This window comes from Agelaius phoeniceus, chromosome W, assembly GCF_051311805.1.
Source record: "Agelaius phoeniceus isolate bAgePho1 chromosome W, bAgePho1.hap1, whole genome shotgun sequence".
Taxonomy (NCBI): Eukaryota; Metazoa; Chordata; class Aves; order Passeriformes; family Icteridae; genus Agelaius; species Agelaius phoeniceus.
Window position 1 is genome coordinate 15798002 of NC_135301.1, and position 12245 is coordinate 15810246.

The window sequence follows — 12245 nt, forward strand, 5'->3', positions numbered from 1 at the left end:
CTGTGACGTGTACATTAGGGTTAGGCTCAGGAGATTCATATGGTTTCCCATACAATATCTCATAAGGACTGACTGACATCCCACTCCTAGGCTTTATCTGAATCCTCAACAGAGCTATTGGCAAAGCCTGGGGCCACTGCAATTTGGCTTCTTGGCATATTTTACTGATTTGCCTTTTTAGTGTCTGATTCATCCTCTCTACCTGTCCACTTGACTGGGGTCTCCACGGTGTGTGTAGATGCCAAGTTATCCCCAGCAATCTACTTACCTCTCTTACTACTGTAGCTATGAAATGGGGCCCCCTATCTGATGATACACCTAGGGGTACCCCGAACCTGGGAATAATCTCCTGTAGTAACCACTTAACTGTTTCCTTTGCTTGGTTTGTGCGACAGGGAAGGGCTTCTAGCCACCCAGAGAATGTGTCAACCCCCCCCAACAGGTATTTGTATCCTCGAGTTGTTGACAGTTCTACAAAATCTACCTGCCAATAGTCTCCTGGCTCTATTCCTATCCGAATTCTTCCTAGCTGTGGTTGTCACCTAGCCACTGGGGTGTTTTTCAAGCAGATATCCCATTTTGACATTACTGATTTTGCCATTGTTAACATCCGTACTGAAATTAAACTCTGCTTTAGCAATTTTACCAATGCCTCTGCACCCCAATGACATTCGTTATGTTTAATTTGTAGGACTTCTCTCATTATCAAGGGGGGTACCACTATTTGTCCTTGTGCAGTCACATACCAGCCCTCTGAATTCTTTTGTGCATTTAGCAAACGTGCCAGTCTCTCATCTTCTACTGAATATTTTGGTTTTGGAGGCAAATTGAATTAGGATACATTAAGCTTTAAAGGTATCAATGCCATTGTTGTTTGCACCCTTCGAGCAACCTGTTGGGCTGCCCAGTCTGCTTTTCGATTTCCCTCACAGATTTTGGAATTTCCTGATTGGTGTGCTTTACAGTGTATGATTGCCACTTGTTCAGGTTTTTGTGCTGCTTTTATCAATTGCAGGACTGCATCCTGATGTTTAATGTGCGGACCTCGAGAAGATAGTAATCCTCTTTCTTTCCACAGTGCTCCATGTACATGCACCACTCCAAAAGCATATTTTGAGTCAGTCCAGATATTTACCTTTTTCCCTTCACTTAATTCTAGTGCCCTGGTTAAAGCAACCAGTTCTGCCTTCTGGGCAGATGTATTTGGTGGCAATGCCTTTGCCTCCACTAGTGTACTGACTGTCATTACCGCATATCCGGCGTATCTGGTTCCGTTTTCCACGAAGCTGCTCCCATCTGTAAATAGCTCCCACTCTGGCTGTTCTAGCGGGACATCTTTCAGGTCTTCTCTTGCTGAATCGATGTACTCTATTACCTCTACACAGTCATGCTCTAATGGGCCTTCTTCAGTTGTGGTACCTAGGAACAAAGCTGGATTCAAAAGGTTAGTTGTTTTTAATGTGACATCATCCTGCTCCGTCAGGACTACCTGGAATTTCATCATCCTGCTGGGACATAGCCAATGGCCCTCCTTCTGCTCTAAGACAGTGGTTACCATGTGTGGTACACAGACATCTATGTGCCTTCCCATAGTAGGCTTCCTGGCTTCTTGTATCAGCATCACAGTGGCTGCAACTGCCCGCAGACATGGAGGCCACCCGGCACTTATGTTGTCAAGTTGTTTGGAAAAGTAGCCCACCGGCCTTTTCCAGCTTCCCAGACGTTGGGTCAGGACTCCTAGTGCTAGGCGCAGCCTTTCATGTACAAACAGCTGAAAATCTTTAGACAGATCAGGTAACCCTAATGCTGGAGCAGTTGTCAGTGCTTCCTTAATTGTAGGAAGGCTTCTTTCTGTGGTTTGCCCCAGGTGAATGGCTGCGTCTTCTGAGCTTCATAAAGTTGTTTCGCAATCAGTCCATAGTCCATGATCCACAGGCAACACCATCCTGCCATCCCGAGGAAGACTCGCAGATCATGTAGATTCTGGGGCTCTGGAATAGCACAAATAGCTTGGATACGGTTAGTACCTAGTTTTCGTTGCCCTTGTGAAACTTCACATCCCAGGTAGATCACAGTCTGTTGGGCAATTTGTGCCTTTCCTCTGGATACTTTATAACCTCCCATTCCCAGTGAATTTAAAATCTCAATGGTTACCTTTATACAGGTTGCTTTTCTTCTGTAGCTATTAGTATATCATCAACATACTGCAACAACAGGTATTGGTCTCTTGATACTTGACCATTCTCAGTCCAAATCTCCAGCTCCTTTGCCAGTTGGTTTCCGAATAGGGTCGGCGTGTTCTTATATCGTGTCTAGGTGAGCTGGATCTTTCTCCCATTCCCTGGGTTTTCCCACTCACAGGCAAACAGTTTCCTACTTTCTTTGTCAAGGGGGATGCAGAAAAAGACATCTTTTAAATCAATTACAGAAAACCATTTATATATCTCCTTTACGGATGTTAGCAATGTGTAAGGATTTGTTACCACTGGATAAATGTCCTTTGTTATTTTATTTATTGCTCTCAAATCCTGCACTAATCTATATTCACCATTTGGCTTCTTTACTGGAAATATTGGTGTATTAAATTCTGATTCACATTCTTCTAAAATTCGGTATTTCAAGAATTTCTCAATAATCTTTACTATTCCTTTCCGTGCTTCTGGTTTTATGGGATACTGTTTGACTTGTACAGCCCTCACCCCTTCTTTTAACTCTACATGCACTGGTTGTGCCAATTTAGATTTCCCTGGTATATCTGTCTCCCATACAGAGGGAATCACTGCATCTTCTACCTCCCTAGGGATAGAGGGAACAGGTTTTCCTTTGATCATTAATATCTCTCCCGTCTTTGATTCAGGTATTTTCATTATAAGCTCTCCATTTTCAAAGGTTATTACCGCATCAAGTTTCGCTAGCAAATCTCTCCCTAAAAGCGGAATTGGACACTCAGGTACATATAGGAATTCGTGTGTTATAACTTTGTTCCCAAAACACAAATGGTCATTTTTCCTCTTTCCCTGTAGCGCCAACTATTGTTGTTTCCTTGTCCCCAATTTGTCCTTGCAAATCATTCAATACCGAGTAAGTAGCTCTTGTATCTATTAGAAATTTGACCTCTTTATGTCCTAATTGTATATTTATAACAGGTTCCTTAACTCGTTCTACCGGTTCTATGTCTAGTCAGCTGGTATACTCCCCTAAAACCATCTCCTTGGTAACCTGCTGGAACTGATTGCCCTGGTGAAACTGGTTGTTCAAGTCTGGACATTGTCTTTTCCTGCTAAACTTCGTATAGTTTAGACCAATTTATAGTTTTGGGCACAGAATTCTGAACTCTTATTTGGATCTACTCTTGATATTTCTGTAGTCTCCCCATATCGCAAAATAAATTGGGGTCCCAATTTGGATCCTCAATTGGGAAATTCTCAGTCAAATTCCCTGTTATGAGTTTGTTTCTGATGTCCTCTCTTACCCTTTCTTTGTCTGCCTTAAGTACCATCTCTTTCTCGGTAGAATCCATCAAAGTATCTAATATTAATATATTTGATATATTAATATACTATATATAGATATATATTATATATATTAATATATATATAATTATATATATATATAACATATTAATATACATAATATTGTATGTCATCAAAAGTCAGAATTTTGAGTTTTTATAACCATTTTTAATACTCATGCCATTTTATCAGGTTTTTCTCTATAAGTTCCGGCTGATTGTTTCCAAATAACTAAATCTGCAGTAGACAAAGGCACTTTTATAAATACTGACCCTTCCACTCCTACACTTTGTCGCAAGGGGGCAATTACAGTCTGTTTTTGTCTGCCTATGTCTTTTCTATCCATAACTGGGGCAAGGTTAGACCGACTCCTGGTTCTGTGGGCTACCGGGGTCGTTGACTCTCTCTCTCCTTTCTACCACAGTTAGGTTTTGCTCATCTTCCGAGGAAGAGGGATTAGGTGACGATGGGAGAGGAGGGTAAAGAGGGAAAGGTGTACTAGACGAGACAGGTTCAGGACTAGGTGGGTTAGGAGCAGGCAGTGGGATAGGGACAGATGGAACAGGTGGGATAGGGTTAGATTCTCTTTCTCTTGTTCCTGTTGGAGCTACCTGTAAATCAATATCTGTATAATTTTCCCTACTCAGGCTTTTTTTCAACGCCAAGTGTTCTAAACAATGTTCCTCACAAACCCCACACTTACTGCTTGCAGACATTTTAACCATCATTAATTTACATTCATCCTGCCATTCTGGCTTTCCCGTAAATAGATAAACAAATCAACATACAGAACCTCATCCCATTTTCCTTCTTGTTTACAAAACGACATTAACTGCGAAATAGTGTTATATTGCAAAGTACTGTATTTTGGCCATTTTTCACCATTCACCAAGGCATATTCTGGCCACCATGTATTACAATAACTAATCAACTTAGCTTTACGTAATTCTTCCCCAAAATTACCCTGTTTCCAATGTGCTAATAAGCACCCCAAAGGAGAAGTTTGTGGGACAGAGTTGTTGCCGCCCAAAATCCCTTTAAGTTTCTCCATTCCAAATATACCACAAATTGCCGAACCCGCAATGCTTTCACCATTGTCTTATGGAACGGCGCCTAGGCTTGTACCAGCAGGAATTCATTTAGCGCAACCAAGCGTAGCTTTCACTGCGTCCTATTGGCAGGCACCCAAACCAAAGTAAAAAGCACCTTACCTTTCTCCCAGGGACGTTGCGAGCGGCAGAAGCGGTCGCGGCCGATCGAGCTCCCCGAGAATCCCTCGGTGCCGGCTGGAGCGTGGTCAAGTCACGAAACTCGCTTCAGCAGCCCCCGCAGGGTCCCATCTGGGTCGCCAAAATGTTAGCGCTCAAAAACACATAATCACATAAGCGATTATATGCGGTGCTTTTTATTCAAGAGCTCTGGGAATCGGGGTAGTTTCCACCCAAATCTGATTCCAACCATACATTCGAGGTGAACGTGTTTTATACTCTATCATTACATAACTTTCATGTTAATTATTAAACTTATATTGTTCTATTGTATATGCAGATTTCAGCTAAACATAGCCCCCTTTAAATTTCCAACACAGTTTCTCACGATTCTTCTTATGGTTATATAATAATTATATTTAATTACTAAACAATCACCACATCTAACAATTATATCTTTTATCATACTGCTTACGCAGGTGCAGTGATCTGAGAAAACACAAAGCCCAATATTTTCAAAGACTATTTTTAACATTTTCCAGGGCTCCACTATCACAACCACCAGACGCTCCAGGCAACATTCCAGGATTTCTGAACCCCCCAAGGGTTCTCTCGGTAACTGTACATCCGGAGTGATGTGCTGAGTTCCCACATTTACTAACCTGTTTAACACCCAAGCTAACTTGGTTTACTGTTCTAGATCTGAAAGATGCCTTCTTTTGCCTCCCTATCCACAAAGCCAGACAGAAAATTTTTGCATTCGAATGGGAAAGCCCTAAAACTCAGCTCTTATGGATGGTGTTGCCTCAAGGCTTTAAAAATTCTCCCACTCTATTCAGAGAACAACTTGCAAAAGACCTGGAATCCTTGGAAGCGCCACCGGAAGAAGGAAGGCTATTACAATACCAGGATGATCTCCTAAGAGCCACTCAGATGAGGGAGGCATGTGTGGCCTGGACAGTAAGCCTTTTAAATTTCCTAGGACTCCAAGAGTATAAAGTATCAAAGAAAAAGTCACAGGTAGTGTAGTGAAGCACAAAGTAATCTACCTGGGATATGAGGTTGGTGCTGGACAACAGACTTTAGGACAAGCTCGCAAGGAAGCGATATGCCAAACCTCGAAACCTCAGAAAATAAAGGAATTCCAAACCTTTTTAAGAATGCTAGGGTGGTGCCAGCTGTGGGTTTATAACTATGGGCTGCTTGTAAAACCTCTATATAATAACCTCTCATTGGCGTTATTATAAAGCAGAGCAATAGGGCTCAGGAGCTCAGTCCCTGGGTAGGGACTGGGTGCCCGAAGCTAGCTCGCTCATGCCAACGCCACAGGGCTACCATCTAGCAAGCATGGTGATTATCAGCTCTATAGTGATTGCAAGCTCTTAGAATTTCAGCTTTGCTTGCTAGGTAGTGGTGCCCTGGGCTTGAGGCTGCAGCAGACGGAGAGAGAGGAGAAGGAGAAGGCGCAGGCTGTTCCACGAAGATGGCTTTATTTGGGGAGGTCCGTGAAGGGTCTCTGCTCTTCTTCTTTCTCCCCTAATGGGGTACAGTATGCTTCTTTTATAGGGTTGGAAAGGATCCAAGCTTGACCAATGGTAAGGGGTTAACATGACATTGCCTTATAGGGTTACAGAGATAGGTTAAGGGTGGAGGACAGGGAAACAGGAATTTTCTTTTGCTGTTTCAGCATTCCTATTGTTCATATTCTCCATGGTGCTTTTCCTAAATCTATGGGGTTTACTACAACTCCACTTTCTGTTTTTACAAAAAAGGCGTTCGCTATAGTTCTTTTGAAACAGTGAACAAGACACAAGAACATAGCTAACACAATAACAACTACAAGGAGAATCAACAACATTCCCTTAACCAAGGATGCAGCCCATCCTGTTAATCCCCATTGCCCGAAAAGTTCATTGACCCAGTCTGGGATTCTCTCTACTTTCTAGTCCTTCACGAGATCTTTCAGTTTCTGGATGTTCGCATGGATGGATTCTGAGAGTGAAGAGAGGTTGAAGCAGCACATCCCTTCGAAGTCTTCACAGACGTGTCCATGGGCAAGCAGCAGGAAGTTAATTGCTGCTTGATTTTGGAGCGAAGCCTGTCTTGTGGTTTCTTCTTCCTTTAAGAGATCACTCAGGGCTGCAGATGTAGCGTTAGCTTGTTTACTGAGCCAGCACCCAAGGTGATTGATTTCACCGAGGGCTTTGGCTGCAGCTACCCAGGGTAAGAAGAGGGAGACAGCAATCTTTTTTGGTTTGTTCCAATCGTATAATTTAGGATCACAATTTTCGTCAAATTCAGTGTAGGACCTTTTTTGTCGTTTTGATTCACTTTCTTTTTTCCAATTATGTAACAGGGTGATGTTTGGAGTAAGGGTAGAAAGTTTTCCAAGGGTACAGGGACCTCCCTGGAGTCGGGAGGGGATCCCAGCCCATACTCTGTCACCACAGATGAGAAACATTCCCTTGGGTAATACTTTGGGATGGAGAGAGGACACAGAAATCACATGAGCCGTGTAATTGCACCAATTGTGAGAGTTATAGGCTTTGTTAATTGGTGATATCTCTTTTCGATATGTGTTTTTGTTCTGGTCAATTTCTGGCCAATTGTTTTTTGGACGTCTAAAGTAAAATTTGACACAGTATGTGGCCTTGGAGGACCCCAACAGATCTAATTCTTGGGGTTCCTCTCGAGCATCTGGCAGAATTTTTGTCCACTCATCCCAAGTATCAGCCACATTGGGTCTCTTACCTGTGGTGCGGAGAAGCTCTGAGTTATAGACAGGCCAGTCATCTGCTATAAAGGGAATTCCTACTAGACATGTGGAAAGTGGGTTATCAATGCTTCCCATGGACAAGCACATGTTGTCCTGTTTTAATATTTTTGCTAAGGTTACCCAAATATTATGGCTGGGCTGTGGGCTAATCCAGCCGAAGGCATGCGGTACGGTGAAGAACATCCAGGCAGCAATGAGGACAGCAGCAACAGAGATATTTTTCATCTTTGGGCAGGAATATGGCTTCTGATAGGGAATATAAGCAGAATTTGTTATCTTTATGATGAGGGGGTTTTCTGCCTTGTTCTTTTCTGTGTTCCCCTCCTCCCCCCCTTTTTCTTTTAATTTCTAAGCTACACTAAGGGAGGAGGAGTGGGTAGAAGGTTAAGGGGTTTCAAAAGGTTAGGGCGAGGGAATAACAGGGTTTGTTTTTTTTTTCTTTTTTTTTCTTTAAATACAAAAAAACAGTGTAACAACATATAGTTCAGAGAACACTTTTGTGTTAAGGCTATCTATGGTCTGATGCAGAAGACTGTTGTTTAGCTTTCAGTTTTGTCTGCTGTCTTGTAATGGGGCGGTCTGTTCTTGTGTTTGTGGGTATTCGGCGACATCTTCGTCTCCAGGCAGAGCTGGTTTGGTTTTGAGGTGGTCTTGTGTTTGCCTCAGGAGAGTTCTTGTCCCCATTTGCAGGAGTAGTGTTTGCAGTGCCTAGGTATGGCTTTATGTTTTTTTCCTGGGTACCACCTCGGACCGGATGGTAGTAGCACGCACGCATATCCTCTACCCCAGGTAATCAACTGGTGAGGCCCAGAAATTTGGTGTGTTTCAGGGTCCTTCACGAGCACAGGTGGTTTCTCAGTGAGCTTTGCTTGGGTGGTATTTGCAAAGTGGCTAAGTATTGGTGGGTCAGGCTCTGATGCTGTACAGTTCAGGAAGTTGATGACGTAGAGAGCCTTGCCAAGTCTTTCCACTGAAGATGTGATTCTCGTGTCTCTGTTCTGTTGATCGAGGACTCTTTTGAGGGTTTGATGTGTCCTTTCCATGATGGATTGTCCTGTGGGGTTTACAGGTATGCCGGTCTTGTGTGCTATTCCCCATTCATTGAAGAACTCCTTTAACTTGCGGGAAGTGTAGGCTGGTCCATTATCTGTTTTAATCTCTTTTGGTACACCCAGGGCGGCAAAAGCGAGGAGAAAGTGTTTTATTGTGTGCATGGTATTTTCTCCTGTGTGTGATGATGCAAATACTGCTCCTGAAAATGTGTCGACCGATACATGCACGTATTTTGACCTTCCAAAAGGTGCGAAGTGAGTTACATCTGTCTGCCACAGCTGGCAGCTATTCAGACCTCGGGGATTGACTCCCATCCCCATAGATGGTATATGATAGTTCTGACAGTTTGGACATGTAGCCACGATAGCCTTTCACCTGATCCTTTGAGAGCTTAAACATTCTCATAAGGGCAGGTATATTTTGATGAAAAAACGCGTGTGACAACTTTGCCTGGGCAAAGATGTTAGGAACATTAGCAGTTTCTGCTGCCATTGCTAATGCATACACTTTCCTGTTACCTTCTGCAACAAAACCTGGGAGGTCTGTATGTGACCTCACATGCATTATATGGTAAGGTTGCTTTCTGTGGGAGATTAGGTGTATTAATTTAGAGAGCAGTTGGTACAATTTTGGATTAGAGACCTCTTTGAGAAGAGCATGTTCTGCTCTCATCGCTATCCCAGCGACATAAGCTGAATCTGTGACCAGATTGAAAGGCTCGTTTTTAAACTTTTCAAAGGCTCTGACAACAGCTGCTAATTCTGCGAACTGTGGAGATCCCTCCACTATTTGTATGTCAGAGTGCCAATCTTGTGTTTGGGGGTCTCTCCATGTAACCACCGACTTGTGGGAAGACCCTGAGCCATCTGTAAAGAGGGTTACAGCCTTGAGAGATTTTCTACTTTGGATTTGTTTTGGAATCAAATGGAAGGTTACATCAGGGTTAAAAAGTTTGTGTTTTGGGATCTTAACTGAAGTTTGGCCCGTGTAGCTATCCAGGGCAAACTGGAGGCTTTCATTGGTCTGGAGCAAATCCTCAAAGTCTGTAAGAGTTATTGGTAAGTATATGCATTTGAACTCACAACCTGAAAGAGAGCGAAGGCGAGTCCTTGCCTTTTTTATTAAATGTGCTATGACCTCCTGGTAGGTGGTGTCTGTGGGCTGGCTACTTGTAAAGACCCATTCCAGTATCAACAAAGGGTCTCGAAGCTGGGAGTCCCATTGGAAAATCAGTCCATGGAATCGAGGTGCTTTTCCCAGGATGATGAACTGGAAAGGCAGGCTGGGCTCGAAGCGATGGGCTTTGCATGAAGACAGGGCTTCCTGGACTTTAGTAATGGCACCTCTGCTTCTTCTGTGAGAGTGCAGGGAGAGTCCAGGTCCTTAGGTCCACGAAGAAGGTTGAACAAGGGAGCAAGGTCCTCTGTTGTAATTCCGAGCAGTGGACGTACCCAGTTGATGGATCCGCACAGGCTGTGTAAGTCCCTGAGGGTTTTTGGGTCGTCGTTTATGGTGAGCTGCTGAGGTACGATGGTCCTTTCCCAGATCTGGACTCCAAGGTAAGTCCATGGCTTGGTGTACTGGATTTTGTCCTCATGAATCTCCATTCCTGCCTTTTCTATGATTTCAATAGTCTTTTTAACTGTATTGTCCAAGTAAGCTTTGTCTGAAGCACACACCAGGATGTCATCCATATAGTGATGGATGATATCATCGGGGAATGATTTCCGAATGGGAGACAGGATGTGAGCCACGTACCACTGGCAAATGGTGGGCGAGATTTTTAGTCCTTGAGGAAGATAACGCCAATGATATCTTTTGAGCGGGGCCTCCTTGTTAAGAGAGGGAACGGAAAAAGCAAACCGTGGAGCATCCTCAGGGTGCAGAGGAATGCTGAAGAAACAGTCCTTAATGTCTATGATAGCAAGTGTCCAGTCTCTAGGCAGCATTGATGGGGAGGGCAGGCCAGGCTGGAGGGGGCCCATGTCCTCGATGACCTCGTTGATTCTGCGAAGGTCGTGGAGGAGCCTCCACCTGTTTGTCCCAGGCTTTGGTAGAACAAAGACTGGAGAGTTCCAAGGGCTATCGGACTCCACTATGTGGCCTTTTGCGAGCTGTTCTTCCACGAGGGTGTTTAGGGTGCGCAGTTTGGCTTTATTAAGGGGCCACTGTTCAATCCAGATTGGCTTGTGACTTTTCCAGGTGAGACCAGGTGTTTCTGGCAGCGCGCTTAGCTCAGTGGCCCCGATTAGAAATCCTGAGTGGGAATACGTAGAGAAGCTCCCCACTGGGATAGAACGTCTCTGCCCCAAAGGGTGATGGGGGCTCTTACCACAAATGGACGAATGGTTGCCAGCTTGCCTTCAGGCCCTTCCACAAGGATGTTGTTCTTGCTTCTCATGGACACTGTAGCTCCGCCAATCCCTGAAATCATGCCTGCAACAGGTTGTAGATCCCAGTGTGCTGGCCATTCTGAGCAGGCGATGATGGTCACCTCAGCACCGGTGTCCAGCATCCCTGGTATGTGGGTCTTCTCACCTTTGCAGGTGAGGCCGCACTTGATGGTAGGCTTGGATGGTCCCACGACTTGTGCCCACATAGCTGTAGGGTTGAGAGGAATCTGTTCCCTGTGATCCTTTGGGAGTAAAAAGGCTTGTGCTATTGGAGTTCCCTTTGAAAGAAAAAATGGTAAGTCTATGCAGTATACCTGGACGAGAATCTCTTGTCCTGGCTGCACTGTCAGCACTTCTGGAACAATGAAGATCTCCTTTGGGCTATTAAGAGAGTCACCTATAATTAAAATGTCCAAAGGACCACCTTTTGGCCCATATTTGCCTGTGGGAACACGGTGAACATTCTCATTTCTAAAGTCAATGGACAAAGCAGTTACCAGTTGACGGCGGGTTCCCATCTGGGTTGCCCCGTGAGTTGGATCCTCTTCTTGTGGTCTGGAACGTCCTGGGCTGGTGCGGGGTTGGGTCTGGGTGGCCTTTGATTTGTTGTCAGTGCCCAGGGCTCGACCGGGCGGTGCAAGAAGTTTCCCGGACGCTGGTGGTAACGCTGCTGATTCTGGGGTCTTTGGTAATTGTTACGGTGGTATCGGGGGTGTGATCTCTCTGGCCAATGTTGCTGGGATGGCAGCACAGCACGCACAGGACCGGGTGGCAGGAGTAGCACCTTGGGGGGTGTCTGGGATTCTGTTCGGGTGGCATTGAGGGTGGGCGGGGGGTTGGGGGGATGCATGGTGGGGGCAGGGGGGCTGGGCTGGGTGGGGGTGCAGGCGTGAGGGGGGTGGGGGTAAGCAGGCGGTGGTACTGGTCCGGGGTGCCGCGGTTACGGGGTGGTGTGCTGGGACTGTGTTTGTGTGAGATCCCCCTGCTGTGGCAGGCAGGGAGCAGGGGGAGGGGGCAGGGATGGACACGGGCTCGGGAGCGGCAGGGGTGTGGCTCGGGGAGCCATCGGGAGGGGCAGGGGCGGGGGGAGCGGGGGCGGCGGGTGGGGCGGCGGGAGGGATGGTGGGGGACACCAGCGCGGGGGTGGGGGGAGCCGCAGCAGAGGGGGGCAGAGCCGACACAGGGGTGGAGGGGGCGGCAGAGGCAGGAAAAGGGACCCCCGGGACCGGAAGCAAGGAGGAAGCCAAGCCGGGGGTAGGGGGGATGTGTGGAGTTACAGATAAGACAGGATTCGCGGAGTTTG

General features: G+C 45.6%; 1 protein-coding gene across 1 annotated transcript; it reads right to left on the bottom strand.

Annotated features, from left to right (window-relative positions):
- Nucleotides 1–2911: 2911 nt before the first annotated feature.
- On the bottom strand, nt 2912–11148 carry LOC143696617 (endogenous retrovirus group K member 18 Pro protein-like). Its single transcript, XM_077193195.1, has 3 exons — nt 10882–11148; nt 10079–10309; nt 2912–2926 (listed from the first exon to the last, which is right to left on the bottom strand). The coding sequence occupies exons 1-3, from the start codon at nt 11146–11148 to the stop codon at nt 2912–2914; spliced, it is 513 nt and encodes a 170-aa protein (XP_077049310.1).
- Between the last annotated feature and the right edge of the window lie 1097 nt (nt 11149–12245).